The sequence below is a fragment of the Colius striatus genome, chromosome 20 (genome assembly GCF_028858725.1).
Source record: "Colius striatus isolate bColStr4 chromosome 20, bColStr4.1.hap1, whole genome shotgun sequence".
Lineage (NCBI taxonomy): Eukaryota > Metazoa > Chordata > Aves > Coliiformes > Coliidae > Colius > Colius striatus.
In genome coordinates, this window is record NC_084778.1 from 3,527,871 (window position 1) to 3,549,960 (window position 22,090).

The 22,090-nt window shown below is 47.1% G+C and overlaps 1 protein-coding gene across 4 annotated transcripts in view; it reads right to left on the bottom strand.

Annotated features, from left to right (window-relative positions):
• Positions 1-21,795, bottom strand: part of PHF12 (PHD finger protein 12) — a 32,607-nt gene extending 10,812 nt beyond the window's left edge. For all 4 annotated transcript variants that reach the window (XM_062012182.1, XM_062012183.1, XM_062012185.1 and 1 more), the window contains exons 1-8: positions 21,355-21,795; positions 20,851-21,032; positions 6,542-6,614; positions 4,606-4,993; positions 3,929-4,049; positions 2,664-2,796; positions 1,799-1,963; positions 1,016-1,177 (exon numbers count right to left, since the gene is read on the bottom strand). In XM_062012182.1, coding sequence (XP_061868166.1) covers positions 1,016-1,177; positions 1,799-1,963; positions 2,664-2,796; positions 3,929-4,049; positions 4,606-4,993; positions 6,542-6,614; positions 20,851-21,032; positions 21,355-21,420 — 1,290 coding nt within the window. In that variant the 5' untranslated portion in view covers positions 21,421-21,795. The remainder of the gene's footprint in view (positions 1-1,015; positions 1,178-1,798; positions 1,964-2,663; positions 2,797-3,928; positions 4,050-4,605; positions 4,994-6,541; positions 6,615-20,850; positions 21,033-21,354) is intronic.
• Between the last annotated feature and the right edge of the window lie 295 nt (positions 21,796-22,090).

The window sequence follows — 22,090 nt, forward strand, 5'->3', positions numbered from 1 at the left end:
CATCGTTCACCCAGCTCAAAGAAATTCAGCTGCCTCACTGTGCTGCTGTCTGCTCAGATGCAGCCTGGAACTACAGCATCTGCACCGAGGCTCATCTAGAATCAGGAAGTAATTTTGTGCAGAGGTATAAAAGCACAACCAAAATTACATACTGTTGATCTCCGTGCCAGGGACAGTACACAAGGATGAGGAGAACAAAGGAGGGAGAAGGCACTTCCTCACCCCTAACTCTTGCTTCTCTTGCTAAGTGTTGCAACTCTTCAACCAGTTACAAACACATCTTTCACTAATATGGGCTTCTATCCAAACACAACCCTCCAACTTACTCTGTGGCACGCTGGAAAGAAATGCTGATCTGCCTCGTGCTATAGGGAGTCACCCACCAAAGTTGGGGTGGAGAGCAGCTTTCCTTTTAAACAAGGTAGAGGAAGACCAAAAGGTTTATTCCAAGTTTTAAGCTCCATGGTGAATGTGCACCTGCCACATAGAAGAACCCCGCCTGAGCTAACAGAAGGACTCGACTAAACCACTGATTGCAAAGCAACAAGCCTAAGCCTTGTGGAATCTGGCAAGGAGTTTCACACAACATTTAAACATTCATTTGACCTTGATTTACAAGTCCACTTCTATCAGCAATAAAAAGCTGCCCAGAAATGTGATGTTAACATACAAACAAACATGCCAGAGAGCAGCCTTACATAATCGAAGTGGAAAGTATTCCCCCTCAGCAAAGAAATAAATGACATCTAGACAGAAAGCTCTCCACTTCACTCAAGGCCAGAGGACTATTTCACCACTTCCCTGAAGTATCAAAGGAGGAGTTTTACATTTCACCTGAAAAGCCAAAATGAAGTTTTAATGGGCAAGAGTGTCAGAGACAAGACAAGCTATCACCTCCAGACACGACTTCCAGATTGGTTTCCTAGACGACTGCTCTGATGGTGACTGAAATGGAAGAGGATCTTTGTACCAAAGCAACTACAGACATGGAGTCCAAGCATTTGACTTCATTTACCTCCTGTTGTTCTGTCTGGCTGGCTAAGTGCTCAGTGTTCAAAAGGTGCTTCTGCAAGGGTTCCTCGGGGATCCCGTTACAGATCAGCTCGCCATCTCTAATTGCTGCAGGCGCAAGTAACGGGGGTGGAAGCCGGTATTGGGACTTTATAGCATCAGGAACCTACGTTGTAGAGAAAGAAGAGCACACATGAGAACAATTACTCAAGAATGACTTAGTTAACCAGCACTACACGTGGTGTTTGCTGCTTCCTACCCAAAGGAACCCTGCAGACAACACATTACAAGTTTCAAGGACCGAGGACTTTAAATTGATGCAGCTAGGCTGAAATTAATAGGTTTTATTCCCTCGGGTCAGGCATGACTTCGGCACAACGTGGTGGGTACAGCATAAAAAGAAGTCATGCAATAAAGGCCAAGTAAGGAGAGAAATCTGTATTGCATTTTTCAGGCATTCTGGCAGCAAATATTCTGGACCTTAACACAGAACATATAGCAGCCTCAATTCAGGAGGTTTTGTTGTTGTACTTTCTGTGCTTATGCTAGACTTAAAGCCTTACTTGTAATAGTTGAGCCTTACAGTTGGCAGAAAAAGAGCTTCTTAAACCCTACACGTAGTGAAACGGCAACTGCTGACTTCCAGAGCTCTCACCAACGCATTCATTCAGACCCCACCCTCTTCCTCCTGCCCCAAGAGGTGATCCCTACGGGACATGCTGGTTTCCCTTCCAACCTCGAAGACAGACACAAGGAATTTCACTGACACCCACTTGTTTACACATACCTTCAAACCTTTTCTCTTTACTGACTGAAGAACTCTGCGATTCGGAGGATGTTTCTTATGGATTCGGTTTAAGAAATCCACTTTGACAACGTGCTGAGAGATGGTGTCCTGGAACCGGTCAAATACTCGGCACCGATTACTCAGGGTCAAGTTCTTCTGGTTCAGCTGGGTGATCAGATAATGCCACAGGAGTTAGGGATCTGCAGGTCACTCTAATGTACCCTAAGACTTTCATAACTCCTCGTAGCACTGGCAGTACAGGATCAGCTCAGCTTTAGACTATTTGTTTCCTGCAGCACTAACCATTTCTGTTAAAGGGCACATTGCTGGAGATGAATACAAAAGCATTTAGAGGCCTACTAAGCAGCACCAACGCTCACAGACGCAGTTTGTCCGGGCACAAGCCCTTTGTTTCAGGCCCCTGTTTCCTGAGTATTTAAGTCTCAAGTACACTGCTTTTCCACAAATGCAAACTCCCTCTTGGAATGAAAGTTTTTTTGGGGTTAAGCATGCAAAGAATTACTTCCCCTATTTGTAGCACTGTGCTGCTTTGTATCACAGTTCTGGAAGCTCATCTAGATCTTAAGGAGTCCAGTCTGAAAACTAGACAAGCTGTCAGTGAGCCACAATCTGAGCTGTCAGCTTCAGTTACAGGAAGGAGTTGCTCCATCTTTATATTTTATTGCAGATAGCAGCATCATATTCCTTTGGAGAGCGCGCTGCTTGCAGTGGGAGTTTTACAAGTGTTACAGGGAGCAATAGGAGCTCAGAAGCTGTTTTAGATTTGTTGTATTTGTCCTTTAATGGACCTGCCAGGTTCCACTCCAGCATCCGGACACCATACTGCAATCTTAGTCCTGCTTACCACCACATGTTCTATGTGATTTGGGCACATCCATCTACCCAGAGGCATGGCAGTAAGCGGTGGCTCCAGACAATCCATGTGGAACAGGAGAGGGCAATAATCACACTGAATGAGAGGTGCCACTCTGCAACTCCTGCAAAGAGAGAGCTATGTCTTACTTCCCATACAGAATACAGAGCATAAGCTGAATACACAGGAAAACTCAGCTAACCACGCAGCTTATTTTTCCCCCCTCACTATGTTAACGCTTTCATCTAAAATTAGGCTTCTGATTTGTAACTCACTCTGTGTGGACCTTCTGCAAGACCCACTCACGGCAAAAGGACTTGCCCATGAAGGTTTCTCAGTACAAAAGCTGTCCTCTGTCAGGAAGACATGCTGTTGCTGGAAACTGAAAGCACCTGTCAGGTTCATACAAGCAACTTTTCAAGTAGACCTTGTGACCTTGTTGTACTGAGCTGCTTCGTTAAGAGAAAAATTCAGAGATCAAAAGGAAATCTCAGCTTTAGCTTATGACAACTTTCTTCAGGTGAATCAAGAGTGAAGTTGGAATGTTTAATTGAAAAAGCTTTTCTTAGAACAAGTCTCAGGCTCCAGAAAGCTACTACATCCGACTCCCCAAGCTTTAGGGAAGTCTTTGCCCTGACAAAAGCATCAGCTGTTCTCCACTAAATCCCACTTGAGTCTCCAGCCCACTCTGATTGCTTTCCTGAAAGACAGTTTTCCACTTTGGGCTGACATTCTGAAGTGGCATTTATCTGTGCATTGGTTTTTAATGTGGTTATAAAAAACACAGCAGTGTTTTGTATTGGTTTTCAGATTTACTATTTCAGTACAATATTCCCATTTGCCTTGGGCTTATATCTCTCCCAGTAGATTTCTATTTCCTAAAGGTCATCTCCTCACATACCTCCTTCATGAACCATAAACAAAAAAATCTCTGCTTTCTAAGCCACCATCACTTTAGAATCTTTCTTAGAAGAAAAACACTGAAGATAAGATGGCTCCCTTTCTTTGAGGTTACATTTAAAAACCCTTTACAGCCAGGCAAAGGCTGCAGAAGCCACACCTCCACTTGCCACAGTTAAACATCTGTTATTCAGCAAAGATGATTATTCCTCCATTTGTTTAGAGGATTGTTAAGCAGGTAATGAAAGACAATGGGAAATTGAACAGGTCATCTACTTGTTTTTTTTTCCAGCAAGAACTTTGCTCCTGTGAAGGGTGCAGCTACACACAACAGTTTCCCTGGAAGAGTCACGTACCTGTTGCATGTGAAGCACACCTTCACCGGCAAGGGAACCAAACCATTGTGGTCTAACTCGTGTTGTGCTTTCTTGACATTCTTTCCTGTGGTTTCTTCCTTTCTCCTCCTCTTACTAGTACCTAAAAGTAAATGTTAAAATGTTTTGGGTTACTCACACAGCAGAGATTTGATTTTTGGTAGATACACATGATCACCTCAAGCAAAAGCCAACAGAAAAGGCAAAAAGAGCTGCTTGTGGAACCCTTATCAATCACTAAATCCAGCCTTAAGTGATAGAGACTGTCTTTAAAGGCAGTCACGTTTGATAATGACATCATTTCAGCAGCATCCTACACAGGAAGCCATTACTTTGTCACTAGATCATCGTATCGTAGATCTAAATCAAGTATTTTGACAACTGGAGTATTTTTCTTCAGGCTGATGAGCCAGACTAAGGTGACAACAGCAAGCCCCTATTGCAAGTGCTGATGGAACCGCAGCGTGTAGCAGTAGCATCCTCACAGCTCACATCTGAAAGAGGCTACCTGCTGCTGGACAGCTGCAGGAGGCCCAGGGGTACTTCTGTAGCCTCTGCTTTCACCAGTGAGCATCACTAGAGCCAAAACTACCAGTGAGTCAAGAGGGAAAGGAGGGAAGACGGCAGCAGGACCCAACGCTAGACACGGCATCGCTCACCTGGAAGTGCTGTGGTGCAGGTCAGTTCATTCGGCAACTGGAACTGCGTTGGGTTCCTTTCCATGGCAGCAGCAATTAGAAGCTCAAAGGGTCGCTTCAGCTGGGGCTGCCCACAGTCCATTTCTGCAATGGCAGAGTCATCATCCACGTCAATTATGTCCTCATCGACATCATTCTGCTCTGAGTTGGGGGTCTCGGTGCTGGCATTGGATGTGGGAGTGCCAGGCCGGCTTGCTCTCCTTTCCAAGATCCTGGCATGCGCATTAGCCCTGATGCTGCTGCTAGACCTGTCCAACAGGTCTGCGTCACTGGTGGGGGAGGTGGTCCTTTTCCCAGATTTGTCCACCAATCCATTTACCTGCCCCAGCTCTTTCTTCTGTTCTCGCTTCTGCACGACATGAATAGGCAGGCTTATCATGGAGGCCACAAACAAAGCACAGCAACCTTGACAAATATGCAATCCAAGACAAACAGCATCTGAAAAGGCTTGAGCCACTTACTACAACTTCCCCTGTAGTCATCAAAGCCCTGACCTAGCAAAAGGAATTTGATTGCAGCTAAGGTACAGATGACAAAGCAGCTGAAGGGAACCAAGCATGGGGAAGAGAATTAGCACACCTCTCTCCTTTCAGGATAGCCATATTTCACTCCAGGACAAGGTTTCACAGCATCTAGTCCTAAGTTACTTGACAAATCAGGCAACTCTATTTACTTTTCTAGCCAACACCAAGAAACTCCAGAGCAGACTGTTGATTGCCAATGCAGACTATTAACCTGGCAGTGCATCCAAACCCATGACGAACGGGAAGGTCAGCTTGAGAATACAAGGCACAGTTACACAAGCAACACTCTGCTATCTCTTGATGACAGAAATCTTGAACAAGGTGGGCACAGAGAACTGCATTGGAGGGAAACAATACATTGGAATCATCCCAAGATCCATTTTGCCCCAGGAGGGTACGTTGTGTGGCCTAGTACAGGCAACGGTGCACCGCTCCAGTGCCTGAGAGCACCATCAGTATGGATGAACCAACCTACTCAGTCCCTGGAGTGGTCTGCAAAAGTGTTATCAGGCAATTTTTAATACAGAAAAGTTGATTTTTTTTTTCCCTCCCTCTTTTTTAATTTCTGTTTTCATTTGGCAGATGGCTGAGCAGTACCCTGGAAACATAACAAGGCAATCACTTCAGGAACAAAAGGCTGAGTACACAGTTTTCTTCCAATCTGTTTTGGGTGTCACTTCAAGGGAACAGTTGCTAGATAGTTTGGTGCAGTTTCTAAACCCTCTGCTACACAGTCTTACGTAGTCACAGCAATAAGATGTTTACATTGTGCAAGACAGCTTCCTGGAGAAAGAGCATCAAGGAAAGAAAAAAAAAAAGCCAAGCCACAATCTTGCCCAATCATCTCCTCCCCATCCTGTTCAACAGCCCAGGAAATCATAACTCACTGTGATTTCACCCTCTGCTGATGTGCAACTGCTGTGAAGTCACACTTCTGAAAAATACACGTTAACCAGAATCACAGCCCTGACGCCAAAGCTGCATTAATATGACTCCTGCTTCGCCTGTAGACAGCTCACCTCCTCGAGCACAGGAACCATTTCTATCTCTGTGCCTCAGCTCTCCCTCCTTTCCAGAGGGAGAGAGGGGAAAGGAAAACAGTTTGAAAGGCATGGCTTGACAAGAACGTATCAGGCACTTCAGTTTTGGTTCCTAGTAGTGAGGTTAAAGATACCAACAGGGTCTTGTCAAGACCCTTCAAGTTTTCTCTAAGCCTGTTCCTAACAAAGCCCTTTGCTGCTGAGAGCACAAAGGCCAGCTCTGGTGGTATACATGTACACATGAAGGGGAGAGGAAGGTATAAAACAGATGATTCAGGTTTACAAAAGGACAGTGGGCCAGGCAGGGATGATGTCTGTTACAAGAGGCTTTACCTTGCGGCGTACAGTGCAGCGGTGACACATCCACTCCCCCGGAGGCAGCATCTCCTCGCTGAGCGGAGGGTTGCTGCAAGAGAAATACAAAGCAATGCTTTACTCTTGTTTCTGGAATGTCTCTTCTCACACACAGGCAACTCCAGTCAGGGTTGCTCTGCAGGTTCTGCAGCCAGGCATTTCCTCCTTTTCTTTATGGGGATGCTCCCCTGTACACTCATTAGCAAGATATCTCTCTAAGAAGCTCATCTTCCATGACATCCATCTCACCTCTGACACAACACACTCCACAGTTTCAGAGGACAGTTTTGGAACTGAATAATAAAGATTAATGGAAGATTCACTTGTGTGCAACATATCTACCCCCCCCGAACACCAACACCTCCCTATATTGACTGCTCCATGTGAGACTACACAGCTTCCCATGCAGCAGGCAGTCGCACATCTAGGCACTCCCATCTCTTCAGTTTGCAGTGTGAGTCCAACCAAAGAAGCTGCCACGAAGTTTACCCACTGCTTCCCATGTATTCCATCCCTGGGCACACTTACTTAATGGTGGAAACCACTTGCTATGTTAAGACAACCCAAATAACTCTTCAAAGTGTCACCATACCCAGCTTGCCTTGGCTATGAAGCGCAAGACACATCCTACTCATATGGATCTGCACTTACTATAAAAGCCGCATCACATCGAAATGACATTCTCATTTTCAAGCTAGAAATAAACCAAAGCAAATTAGATGAAGGAGTAAGGAGGATTATTTTGAGAAACACTTATCCTCAGTTAAAGGCAGAGCAGCATGTGTTAGATGATACACTTTCCTTACAGATGCTACTACTAGCTCGTGTACTTTCCAACACCTCTTTATCATTAAGATTTGTTATTTCAGAGAACTGCTGACCATTGCAGGAAAAATGTTCATGCTGACAGAAAAAACACACAGTTACCATGCCACGTGGCTTTGAGATATACTTTTAAAAGTTCTGCCTACAGCTGCATAGCCAGTCTGCTCTCTCGTGCTGAATACCCAACAGACAGATGCACTGTCACACCACCTGGAAGCTCTTGTTTCCCACTCACTGGGGAATAAGTGCCAAGGGATCCAGCTGAGACTGATGGGGTTACAAGGTGATCAAGCAGTGGTGCAGCCACACTAGCAAGGAGCTTATGAGACTGGTCCAAGAAGCCATTCAAGTATGAGCAGCTAAAGTGTGGTATGCTCCAAGAGACCCTATATTGCTTATTGCAGTTACAGACAAATACCAAACCAAAGCCAAGTTAAGCTTTAAGAAGTCTCCAGACAGAGAGGATAGGATGCATATTTGTCGGCCAGTAAGAGCTGTGCTTTGCAGCAAAGGGAGAGGCTGTCTTCCTTCAGAATCTTGCTCCTAGCACAGGGAAATGGCACAGGATCCCAGCCCAGGCTCCCAAGCTTGATCTGTAAAAACAAACATGCTTCCTTTGTTTAAACAGAGTCCCCACGAGCCTTGCCCTGAGCACACCAGCGTGCCAACAGAAAGCCTCCGCAGGTACTGCAGCCATCCAGGGTCACACTCGGTCTTGCAACACTGTGCCTGAAAGACTGAAAGGAAGAGCACAGCAAGAACCAAACTGGTAATAATCTCAGCATTTCTGGTGTCAGGCTCCAGGGAATTCAGTAGAGCCAACACATCTGGCAGCCATTTTGAGGAGGAGTGCAGGGTTTCAGAGGCCTCCGTTTTCCAGGCGCTCCAGAAACGCAGCACTCTGCATATATGCACAAACATACCTGCAGCTTATGTTTCTCATTTCCTGGAGGACTTGGATGAACAAGAGATCAGGCTCTAGACGAGAGCACCAAAGCCTCAACTACTGGCTGCTTTACACGAAGCCTCAAACGTTTGACTGAAGCACTAACTCTCCCCTGCCCCAAACTAATCTTTCGCTACAGAAGCAGGGAAAGGGGGTGAAAGGAGGAGAGTAACAAATGATCCCCATGTGCTTGCTGCAGTGTAAATCTGTTCTGAGTCCTAAGGTGGATTCCGCAGCAGCTCAGGTTTTCACTCCTGCTAGAAACCAAGCTCTCAGATCTGCAGCTACGGCGCGTACGGATTCATCTGGCCCATTCCCCTCTCCCCTCCCAGTATCCCAGGGGCAGAAAAAAAACCCCAACCACCACAAAAACCCAACCCACAGACTTTGATTTGTTCATAGTGAATTTTAGCCCTCTGAAGCTACTGCTGAGCGTGCCTGAACTGCTGGAAACACGTCTGCCCCACGCCGAGGCGCATGCGGGCTGCCAGGGACCCACGCGCTGCCAGGCGCCTCCGGTTACTGCTTTCAACTGTTACCTCAATCTTATGCAGTTTACAATGAAACAATTAATACCCCAGCCAATCTTGAGATGCCCAGAAGAGTCAGAACAGGTTTTCTTCTTAAGTGTGTAATGCTATAGTCTCATTTGTTATGTCGGAACTATCTGCTCCACAACCATGAGGGTCCTACGTACGCAGTGCTCCTAAATGACAGCTTACAGAGGTACTTTAATGAATGCTGCTACCCAAAGGCCTGGAGAAGGAGGAAGGAAGATTAGTTTCAGACCAGCAGCAAGGTTTTAGCTGCCAGAGTAGCCTCCTCAGATGTTCCTCCCCCCCCCCCCGGTCAGGGCCTAACTGCTATAGCAAGTGTATTAAAAGACTGATTCTGCTTCTCCTGGTTAATGAAGTGTTCATCAAGGCAGCTCGCTGCCCTAACAAAGACTGATGAATGCTGTTCCTGCACTGCTGGCCCCTCTGCAAGCACAGAGCATTTCCTGGGTCTCAGCATAAAGCCAGGGAAGCGCCAAGGAATGCCATTTTAATTGACTAGTTATGACCACATTCTTCAACCTTTTACTGCAAGCAGAAGAGAAGCATTTTAAAACCTGAACGAGACACTTGATCTTCATAACCAAGGTAAGAATTAGAACTCAGGGAGAAAACAGCCGTGGTGCTCCTGCCAATCTTTCACAGATTCATTAGCATGCAGATCTTCAGCCACTAGTGTCTGCTGCCAACGGGACCTGGAATTGCACAGCACCAACTTTATCTTCACTTACAACGCATCTCCTTTCAATTACACACCAAGCAGTTGCAGTGTTCTGTACAATTCTGCTGAACCTTCGTTTCAGAAAGTTTCCTCTTTTGTCTTCACAGACAAGAGTGGTGGCCAGTGCTGTTTTGCCTGGAAGGTTTGGTGTGACCTGAATCAAATCTGCTCAGCAGAACGTGTTTCTGAATTTAAGACAAAGACAGCTCTGAAAAACTGACCGTGGCTTGCAAAGTTAATATCTTCACACACACCTGGAAGATCAATTCACACAAAGCCTCTGGAAATTAAAGGAGATGTTTATCTCTGCCTATTCAAAAGCCACTTACACTGATACGAAGTCACTTGCCTGAACACTGGTCTCACAGCTTTTTCTACACAAGTTAAGTAGCATCTCCTGAGATTCACACCAGATTTGTTCTGTCAAAGACTCGCTCTCTCATGGTCAGAGCATTATACAAAGCCTCCCTTAAATCAAATTTAAGGGCTATGACGAAACAAAAAACCCCTCTTCAAGAGGCACTCGTATATTAGGAGTTTTTATCAAGTGAACAATAGCATGAAGTCACTCAGCTTTTCAATTTCACACTCTGTAGCTCTCATACATCAGATGCCTGTTGTTAGCCTAAATCCTGTAATTACTCTTCACTTTGCTGACCTCAACAAATAAGTAAACAAACGCTCAAAAGGAACAGCACCTTCTTCAACACAAACTGGGCCCTGGCTCTCAAAGGAAGCAGTTATGAGCAAACCTGAAGTTATTTACACAGGGCATTCCTGGTGGCCATCTTGAGTCAAAGGCACTTTGACACTACTGAGAGCACATTCTGGACCCACCGGGCTCTGGGCAGCTCTCAGGCTGGGGTAATGGTGGCAGGAAAACAAACCAGTGTCTGGCAGAGCCTTCTTGAATAACTTCTTTGATGTCTGTTGTTTTCAACAGGCAGATATGTTTTTTCTTTGTGGGGGAAATAGTAAGCTCACCAAAAAATATAGGGAAGAACGTTTCTCCTTCTCAGAAATCGTCTAATTAACTTATCAAGACTCAATGACAGGCTCACAATGAAAGATGCTGGTTACATTTGCCAGTTAAAGGAAGAAAGCTTTTGGCTCTTCTGTTGGACTCCTATTTATCCCAATGATGGATGGAACTACAGCTGTTGTACCAGGTTCATAAAGAACAAGGCTCCCTGGCTTCCTACAGCAGGGCCTCAAAGACAGCCATAACTAAAACAAACCAGGAAACCAACCTCTCTGTCTGTGCATTACAAGTGTCCCTTTGAGAAACAGAGAAAGTCGCATCACTTACAAATGCAGCGCTCTGAAACAGTTTTACTGCGCCTGAGTTACACACTTCTGTTCACAGCTGCTTCCGAACCCTGCCGAGGGAGGACACCTGGAACCCAGCACTCTGAGCCTCTGTCTTATGCAGAATAAAAACACACATGAAACAAGCCAACACCTGCAGTCTGTTTCAAGTTCCTCCCCACTGCAACTCCCTTACCTTCCCATTGAAACTCCTGGATCAACTGTCAGCTCCCTCCTCTCTCTATTCCAGTAGCATCAGGATTAGTCCTCAGCACAAACTGCTCAGTGAAGGTCTACAAGTTCTGCTTATTAACATGGATAAAGTCATGACACTCAGGAGTACAAGAACCAATCCTCCTGATGAAGCCAAATATTTCTCAAGCACCAATGCAGAGATTACCAGACTTTACATAAGCCAGGTCTTTTTGGTCTTTACAGATCCTTCGAGCATGACCCAATCACATGAAAACTAACAGCTTCAGGAACCTTCTGGTTGCAATTAGGCTCACATAATTCATAAGTTCCATCTACTTGAAGCCACTAGTGCAATACACATTAACCACAAAGCATTGATCACTTTTCTTGGTGCTGCGACTCCTCCTGAGGTAACTGGTGAAAAAAAGCTCGATAGCAGCCAGCATAACTTTGTTTACATTGAAGTGAAAGTCTTGAGCATGCAGGTAAAAAGTCCTAAATTAGTAACATCCAGCAAGGAGACTTGGATGTCACTGGACAGGTCAGTATATGATTAGTTTGGCTGGCGCTATGCAAGGAAGGGAATCGAAATGACCAATTCACAGGTCACCAATTACCCCATCATCTGGAACGCTGCGTCTGCTTAGCATGCATCTTTCCAACAGCACAGCCAGAGCTGGAAATAAGCATTCAGCAACAGACAGAGAACAGAAGCAGGATTAAAACACCATTATATGGTCAGACAGCGAGAAACAAGATGCATGTAAGGAAAAAATAAAGATACACTAACATAATCTGTCCACATGCCAGTACAAGAGCAGGGGAAGACTTGAATTCTTGAGGAGTTTAAGAAGTAATATTGCCAGGTATGCCCTATTCCAGAATTTCATTCACCATGTGCTTCTTTCTACCTTCTAAACCAGCCAGTGCTCAGCACTGCAAGGGCAGAACATTGCACTGACCAGTGGTTCAACTCTGTGAGCAGTACTACCGTGCTCCTAAGAACCTGGTGCCAGTTCACAAACCAAAGCACTAGTGCATTCTGAATGAGCATCTTGTTAACTTGACTGGCTTTGAAGTTCTTTACTTGCATCCTTCCTCAGACTGCTTCTGCTTGCCTTATCCTGGGAGGAGAGAGTCAAGTACAACCTCATGAGAGCACGTGTTATCTACTTTACCTTGCATCCCTTCCCACTTGTCACCAGGGGTGCAGCCTCTTCCCTGTGCACTCCTGTGCAGGTAATGCTGACACTCACAGGGAATCAGAAACATTCCCTCTAAGGTGATGAAGTGTAACTTTTTTTGTCTCTGAGACGAGAGTCTAATAAACTGCATGAGCTGCATGTAAACATGTGATCACCTGATGTAATTAGTTACTTCTATTTATAAAAAGAACCTGTCCCACAGAGACCATTCCCCAGACAACCCGTTAGTTATTACCCTCATTAACTGCTGACAAAGAAAATTAAAGGGGGTATTTTTTAAGATACTGAATTTCCATACACAGAAAATACCACAGGTTTATATCTATATGAACAAAAACACATTAGAAAGTGTATAACACCACCTGTGCTGCACTGAGGGGGTTGGGGGTATTTTCTATCTCTTTGGCTGGTTATGAACTCTGATGTTTCAGACACATCTGCCAGAGAACCATCTAGTTCTGTATTTATAAGCAGGAATCATGGAAATCAATAGGAAGACTTGTTGACTTTGGAAAATTTAGGTCAGACTCTGAAATTCAGACAGTCTGCACATCCCAACTCTTGTTTCTTTCCCATCCATCCCTTGTGCCTTTACTGCAGACAATCGTAACAATAGCCTGAATTCAGTGTCCAGGTTCATTATTAAGTGTTCAGATCTTTATGGCACCATTTTTGTAACAGATCAGAAGTCGTCTTTCTCAAAGCAGGATGACACACAGGGCAGCATCAGGGAAAAGAAAGAGGGCTGAGGAACAGCACAGCTCTAGAGAATCACTTCATTCAATTTTGTCTTTAAAGAACAATAAATGAAGAGACATCTCTGGTAAGGGAAAAAAAATAATCAAAACACAGGTCTGAGAGGTTTCTGAGAAGGGAACACATTCAGCCTGAGCCATACTGAATGTGTTCAAAGGAGACAGAGGTGAAAGGACAGAAGCAGTAAGGTGGAAAAAAAGGAAGGCAGCACATCAGAAGAGGATGAAGGACAGATCCATAAAAGCAAAAGCATGAATTCTTCTTCATACAGGCACAAGTCAAGTATAATCCTGACATCTACATGTGGACTAGGCTTTCCCAAGCACACTGGGGAAGGGAGGTAAAAGAGGAGCAATAGAAATATGCAACAAAAAAACCCCCTTAAAGCAGGGAATATGTTCTTGTCTGCCTTTCTAGATCACCTTCATATCTTGCTCCCGTTGTTATTCTAGCTGGAGATTGCTGGGAAGTTCACATGATGCCATGCCCAAAGTCAGAGGCTGTGCAGGCAGGTGTTTCACACCAATCACTAGAGCTTGCCAGAAATTCAGCATGGGGTTTTCAGCCTGCTAAATTGCATCCTCAGGCCACTGCTTTCTGCAGGGTTCAAAGTCAGTAATCTCCAGCTCCATCTAGTTTACTTCAAGTGACTCGTGCAGAGCCAACGTCAGCAGAAATAGGTTAGAGTTGGGTTCAGGCGCTAGATTTCCCCCAGCTGGCTGAGATGGTCTTTGCCTTTTGTCCTCGAGATCTGATTCAACAACTGTAAGAATGATTTATAGATTTTCTTTTTTCATTTTTGGCTATTGAGAGCATTTACTCCATACCCCAGAAAGGTATGCAATTGCATTACAAGCGATACATGTCAACTCCTTCATTAAAGAGAAGGTGTAACACTATTTGTACCCGGCTGACAGAGTTACTGGATACTGCAGCATTCCCTCGAGGAAGCTGGGCAGACATCTATCAAGCAGTGGAGTTGGAGGCAATGTAAATCGACTACTGTAAGAAGAAAAAAAGCCAGCTCTGACAACCTGTGTCACAAAATTCACAGCTTTAGCCAGTAACTGACGTGGCAAGATGCTTTTTGCTTACACTCCTTTCTTTCAACCCCAGTACTTCATGCCCCTGTAACAAAGCCATATTATATTCTCAGATACATTAGCATTTTAACAAGTCCAAGCTTACTTCCTGACTGCTTAAAAAAACACCAGAACATGGGTACATCCTTCTCACGTGTGATTTACAATGCAACAGGCAGCAGTCCCAAACTATTCAGACTGTAATACTTGCTTTCAGGAAGATACAGCTCTTTCCCACTCTACAAGTAACTGCTCACTTTCTTCACAGCAGATTCCTGATGCTTGCTACTGGCTTGAGGGGTAACAAGGACTCCAGAGAACAGGAAAAACTCAAGTACCACTGAGTCAGTCTAGTAACAGAAACAGTTTAATATCCACTTGTGTGGATCAATAAACAGAAGAATTTATCAGTGCCTTTACTATGTAGAAAAAAACCCAGTTCTGGTATTTATGCTACAACTGAAATCTCAAACTGACTCAGTCTGTCCTACCCAGGAGCTCTCATGCAGCTGTGTTCCTCACACTACCACAACACAACTTACAACCCGAGTCTAAAAGGCCCATTTCAGGGGGAAAATATGCATGTTTGGTCCTTACTCTTACTATAAAGACACAGTTCTGTTAATGACAACAGTTTGAAGACACTCCCCATTCTAGATGTCCTTCATACCCCTGGTAAGACAAGCACAGCCGGATGTTGGACATGCTAATCATGACTTGCTTCCCATTTACAATCCCCACCTAAAGCAACACTGAGAAATGGAGAGAGAGGAGAGAATTATGAGAGCATTACACAATTCTGCCTACTAAATACTGTAGCCCTCTCATTCCAAACTATAAGATCCATACAATCTCAACAGCACTGAGCTTTTAGGTGATAAAAAGACACAAGGCAAGCTAAATGAAGGCGAATGTATTTACAAGATAGTGCTAAGATCTCCATAACAAATAGTCATTAGCAGATTAGTATTATGAATCTAATCCAATTAAGAATTTCCTTTGCAAATGCCCGGAGGAGCTGGAATTCCTCTGGGAAGATCTATCCATGTTTTAAAGGTTCCCTCCCATGAATCACGCCCGGAGGCCTGACATACCAGGAAAGACCAGCTCTAGAGCAGCACCAACAAAGCTGTGAACCCCACCTCAAAGCAAGCTGCTGCATCCTACTGGATGTGAGTCAACTCAAAAATGGACCCTGCAGCAGCACAAGAAAGACACTTCAGTTCCACAGCTCCTCGTCAAATAAAACTGGCACCTTCCCAAGCAAAGGGACAAAACAACAGAGATCTTTCCTTATTAAGTCTCATGCCCTCTTAAACAGCTCCAACTCATTACAGGTATTTGACATAATGGTAGGCCATACAGCACCTTTGTCTGAAGACAAAATGTAAGTTAAGCAGTTAAAGATCCCCCTCAACTCTGCCTTGCTCCTACTACTTTATGCTGATGTTGAGAACAGCAGCAGTGACCCACGGCTTGATCTGAACGCCCAGCTCCTGCCCACACTGCAGAATCTCCTCACGCTCAGTTTAACACAAGCAACATACACACAGAGGTAGGAACTGTGCTTTTGCAAGGCCCCAAAACTTAGATGAGTTCATCAAATTCTTACTGTGAATGGTTTTCTGGTGCTCTCATCTTAAGTTTGTAGATTTAGGCTGACCTTATCTGCCTTTGCATCGAGAGATTTAGGACAAAATAAGGAGAGAGAAAGATCTCACTGGTACAACTTTGCTGAAGAGAACTGCCAAGACTGATCATGTTACCACATCTGCAGGCGCGTGCGCAGTGACCCTCTGCACCCAGAAACCAACTGCAATCGCTTCCTTCTGGTTTAGGATCCAGACTGTGCTGGCCCCAGCACTACCAAAACATAAGAACCAAAGGTATGTAAAAACAAAAGTTGTTTCCTTTCTTTTTTACAGAGAAAAGTATATACTTAACCCAATATTGCTTTAACAAACTATCGGTTAAGATAGATACATTTAATGTTTGGAACAGAAGAGCTGCTTCTGACCTTCACAATGCAATTAGTTACATAAAATAGGGGGGTTTAACAAGTCAGTTAGTGTAAAAAAAAAATCCCCTTGAAGCCAGAAAGCTGCAACATAAAAACTTTCTGAAGAGTTAAACCACAGGTTTTTTCTGAAGCTGCCAGAAGCACCAGTACCACATGTAATTCAAGGTACTGAAACCCTGCTCCTCTGCAGCTCACTGTTGGGCATGAAGTTTGTCTTTCAGGCACCTTTCCTGACATCCAGCAGATGGTTCAGTCCATTCCAAGTTTCCACAGTTTCACCTGAAACCCCCGAGGCAGGAAAAGATGCCCATTAAGGGAAGGATTAGCTAAGACAATAGACAGGCTCGCACAGAATGAATATTTATGTAAAAACCCCCAAAGCTAGCTCAGACACCAGGACGTTTCAGACCTGACTAAGGGGAGTAAAGAGTTATTGATGTCCTACCAGCCAAACACAACATTTTTCCATTCTTTGTGCAAAGCACTTAACCAAGGTGACTCACAGAAAACATGCAAAACCCGGGCTAGTTTAGCTTCCTGTACTTCTCTCTGCAGCTCCTTTACTCCAGTTCTTTGACAACAGTGCTTTGGCCAAAAGTGCTAAATCAGAGAGGCTCCAAATATAAACACGAGGAGGCAAGCCTTGCAGAAAGGCTGATGGAGGTAGCAGGCCCTGGCACACGCAGCTCTCCCAGCACGGCCGTGGGGTGACCCTGTACTCAGGGGAAACCTTTTTGCTGGGCAGTACCAGAAAACTGACACTATGTGTTTACCATAACAGGCAGCTGCTCAGTTTTAAGCAACTCAGGTCACTTTGCTATGTTAACACAGCCAGCAGCATGAGATTTGTAAGAGGGGCTTGGAACAGCAGCATTCAGTGAGGTTAGTGATTCTGAGCTCTTCCAACCAGAAACTCAGGCAGGGACACTTTAAAAAGAAAAGAGAAAAAAAAAAAAACCCAACCCAACCAAAAAAAAAAAACCAAAACCCAACACAAAACTGTTCTGTGTTAGTTCTCCCTCCTGTTGTCACTCCCCTCCCCCAGCCTGTTAACTAAACTTTTCCTCTCCCAGGGATCTAATCCTTCAGTGAAGCTGTAATGAATTTGCAACATCAGTCACTTTGCAAACTGACTTCAACATGAACCAAGTTTACAAGAAAATACAGGGAATTCCAACAATCACATAGGCAGGAAGAGGATATGAAGGGGAAGAACAGAAGTAGTACTGGAAAATTGGGTTTTAATGACGTAAAGGAGGAGCCCAGACCATTCCCAGGGGCCTGAGTTAAGGCAGAACATCAGAATGAAAACACACACTGCACTGTTACCCAAAGTGGTAGATGATGGGCAAACAGCATAACCCAAGGCAGATAAAGCTAAAAAACCCAAGTTCTGTTTTCAGGAAGGACAGAAAAAAATCTCCTCTCCAAATTCAAACCTGAAGAGAGTCACCTAAGACATTAATCCAAGTACGTTGAAAACAAGTATCTGGAAGCGATCCTAAGTTTTCCTTTATCCCTCCCATCAGGCAGTTTATCTGCAGCCAGGCTGGTGACCCTCCTGGTCTGTGGACGCTGACGGTACCTGGAGGAGCTGTACGCTGAACTAGTGACTCTGAATCGGAGCTGTGAGAAGAGCTGACACCCTGACAGATGAATTGGGAAGTCACTTCCACCCACAGCAACTCAGGAGAGCAGCCTTTCCACGGTGTATCGACAAAAGTAGTTATTTACCATCGGAGATGTGTAATACTATCAGAGCTGGAAAGTTTCGGGGGTTTTGGCCGAGTGCCTTCTGTTTTCTGCAGAGGACAACAAGTTTAGGTACTAAACTGAAGTTACAGCAAACTGCTGCAGTTTGAGAACCACACAGTTGCCTAATAAAGCCATCTTGCTCACTACAGTTTTAAACAACACGACACAGTGAGCCTTCTCTACACAGGAAGAGACAAAACCAGTTTATGGGCCACTGAGCTAACTCCTGGGTTTGTCCCTGACCTTACTGTGTGACTTGGGCCCATCACATCCTTCTTCATTTTCTTTTCTAATATACCCTCTCCTGTACAGCTTCAACCAAATCCTAGAAACATTAAGAGTTGTTAATTTCTTTTATTCTATATTGATAATAAATGCAGCCTGGTATTCAAGCTTACAATAGATATTTAAAGAACAGGTACGCTGCCAGCAGTTTAGTCTGCCCCAGCAGTGTATTTAAACTGCTATGACACACTCACACAAAAGAACCACATTGCACTACAGCTGCTATTCTTTAAATAAAATTAAAAAGAGAGGCTGAAAGGAAGTTGCAAGTGCTGCCTTTATGCCTAAGTTTATATCCAGAACGGAAGTTTACTTTAAGCAAGGTGTAGGAGGTAAAAGGAAGAAAAACAGGAAAACAAAACCTGAGCATCCCTTCGAGACAACCTGGTTCTCTTGAAGGCCTTGGCCAAGAGACAAACAGGGGTCCATGAGCAGGGAGGGAGAACTGGGCCCAAGCCAGAGGCTTTTAGGCAAAGCCTAGCCTGCAGCACACGACTGGGCTGTTGCACCACTCCAGACCACGTCCCCTCCCGCAGCGAGGTCTGGGCTACTCTCAAAATGATGACCCGATAGAAACCTCAGGAAATGAAGTAAGTGCAATCAGAATTGTCCCTTCCATATCTGTTCTGAAGGGTGACTAGTTAGCCAAAGATTATTTTTCTCAGTTCTAACATATCTAACTTGAGAGCAGCCAAAGCTTTACAGGTGTCTGATTTACACGACCGTTTCTCGCCCACTAACTACAAGAAACTTGCAAAATTAAGGCATGCAGTGGAGCCAGACTTTGCTATGCACAAAGTGGTCTCATACGCAGTTAGCTTAAAGCAAGATTCAGAGTCAACCAAGAAACTCCCCAGCATTAGTCACAGCCCTTCCATCTCAATCCGTGGAGTTTAAGCCATCGCTCGGGCGTCACTAAGAGAAGCTCAGGATGTACTGGGCAGCATCTGAAGGCAATCACAAACTATAGCCAACAGAGGAAAAAAAAACCCACTCAAACCCTTAGAGCCCATCAAGAATGCTGGACATAAACTAATAATTAGTGTCCTGCTAGTAAATATTAGAGGATCTGCATTAGCACCAGTAGCACTTCCTGAGGGCAGGAGGGATGATGTCATGGCTGCACGCTATGGCATTGTCGGGTTCGTCTGGCTACACGCTGCTAACGGGACACTCCCTACACAACTGTGACCACACAGTTGCTTTTCCCAGTATCAGCAATTGGTTTAATAAGTGTTCAGAAACCTGCAATTAGCACATAAAACGCAGCATAACCACGAAGCAGAAGTAACATGAAAACCAAAAAATCCCCCCCCCTCAACAGGAAGAAAAGAGAAAGAAAAGCACAGAGGAGACAGCTGTAACAGGGTGGCAAACAAAGCTCCAAAGCATGAAAGAGAGAAAGGAATGTGGTTAAAAAATCTCCCCTAAGGAAGAATACTCTGTACACCCGAGCTCCAGCTGTTTGACTTGCCCCGCTCCCTCCTCCACTCCATTATCCACTCTGGCTGCACTAATTTAACACAAACCACCCGCCTGCATCAACGGTTGAAGGGGAGATTTGGGTAAGGCTGGGCTCCCGGGGCAGAAAGGGAAAAACTTTGGGGCAAAAAGTTCAGGTGGCTTTGTGGTGAGAGCTTAGGAAGCTGCGAGGGAAGGCAGCGACAGAGCCCTTCCCCGTTGCAGCTTCTACCGACTAGAGCTTTGCCACCGCCTCCACACGCACCTCGACACCCACACGGCCCCCAGATTTGCACGCAGAAAGATCTGCCTTCATCAACAAAGCCATGCAACTCCCAGCAAGAGGAGCCAACTGCCCCCAATTCACAGCAGTCACTCCCAGGGGGGAGACAAGCGGGTCCAAACAGTCAAGAGGAAGGAAAAAAAAGGAGGGAAAGGAATAAACCCGGCCAATGTTAAAGTCTGGAGGCCTGGATTTCCACAGGGAAGGTATTTTCACGTTTGAGATGGCAGGGGAGCGCTGCCAGGGTTTGGAAGTCATATATGCAGCCAAAATGGCGCTGAGAATAAAAATATAATTTAAAGGAAGGTCGCCATATTGTAAACAGTGAGGCAGGGAGACACAGAGACAGCAACCTCCATTATTCCCAGCAGCTGCAGCAGCACGGGAAGCGCTGGGAACGTCAAGGCCTGGCGCGGAGATGCCACCGCCACTTCCCTTCCTGCTCCGGCCAGGACCCTGCGGAGGCACCCCCCTGCCCCCAGCGAGGCACCCTCAGAGAGGGGCAAGGAGGGGAGCTGATCTGCTTGGGAAAGGGGGGGCGTGGAAGCTTGGGGAGAGGCAGCAGCAAAGCAGACAGGCCGCGGCCTCGCTCCTCCTCTCAGCCACTGCTCAGCACAAAAAAAGAAAGGAGGGCGGTGGAACCCCCTACAACCCCCCCTCAGAGAAAGCAGCAAAGCGAGGGGGCTTCACCCTCTCTGTGGTGGGTTAGTCTCGAGGGAGGCTGGACCCGAGTGGGGTCTGCACCTCCTTTTTGTTCCTGTCCTGTGCCTTTCCGTCCTCCCCTCCCCGGGCAAGGCAGGGACCTAACGGGAAGCGGGAGCCACTGGAGGGAAGGAAGGTGCTGCCCGGGCTGGGACGGCGGGATCCAGAGGGGGACAGCGCCGAGCCTTACCAGCACTGGAGGTGGAACGCGGCGGGGCAGTGATCGCAGCACAGCAGATCCCCTCCTTCCTTGCAGCTATCGCAGCTATCGTGGTTAGTGGCCCTACCACTTCGCCTGGGCTCCTTCTCGGGCCTCCTGCTCTTCTTTTCCCCATCTTCGCTCTTGGGGGGAGCCAGGAGGGCTTGGATTTGCTGCACGTGAACAGACAGACAGAGAAGGGCTCTGAAGAGGCTGGGACGGACCCTGATTCCAAGCGCCCTTCTCCCAGCCGTCTGCCGCGGGCGAGTGGCCCCGGGTCCGCCGGGAGGGACACGGGGCCTCGGCCAGGCCCGCCCCGCCCGCCGGCCCCATGTCCGGGAGGGCTTCTCCCGGGGATTGGGCGAGCCGTCTCGGTCCCTCCGCACTTCCTTGTATGGCCACCGGGCTCGGGGGGAGGAGGGGGGTCCCTCGCCATTTTGCAGCCCCGTGGCCTCCCCGGTCAGGCCTCCCCTCACCCCGCTGCCCGGGCCTCACCTCCATGAGCCCCCCGGAGGTGTCCAGGTCGTAGACGATCGTCTTGGTCTCCATCTTCTCCCACATTCATCCAGCCCGGGAGCGACCCCGAGAGCCCCCCCCCGGCGAGAGGGAGCGAAACGGGGAAGGGGGGGCGGCCCCTCAACGCCGGCGACTCCGCGTCGAGAAGAAGGGGGTGGCGACGGTTGGCGGGGCCTAGCCTATGGGCCGCTGCGCTTTACCCGTTGTCCTCCTCCTCCAGCCGGGCCCGGGGGCGGCTGCGGGGGGCCCCGCGCCCGCTGCCATGCCGCGTAAAGAAGGGGGGAGAGAGGGGGCGGCGCGGCCCCGCGCCCGGCGCCGCAGACGCACCGCGCACAGGCACAGACAGACAGACAGACACACACACACACAGAGGCAGCGCCGACGCTCAGGGCCCCGCCGCCGCGCGCCCCGCGCACGCGCAGACCGCGCCCCGCCGGCGGCCGCGTCCGGGCCCGCGCGCAGGCGCTGCCCCGCGCCGCCTCCCGCTGTCGGGCCGCGCGCGGCGGAGGGGGCCGGGGCCGGGGCCGGGGCCGGGGCTGGGGCTGGGGCGGGCTGGGGAGGGGAGCGCACAGGCACTGCGCATGCGCGGCGCCGGCGCCGCCCGCCCCTCGCGCGCCCGGATCTCCCCGCCCCTTTCTCGCGCAGGCGCGCCAAGGAGCGTGGGAGGCGGGGCCGGCGCGGGGCGGCGCGCAGGCGCGTGGCGGCCGTCACGTTC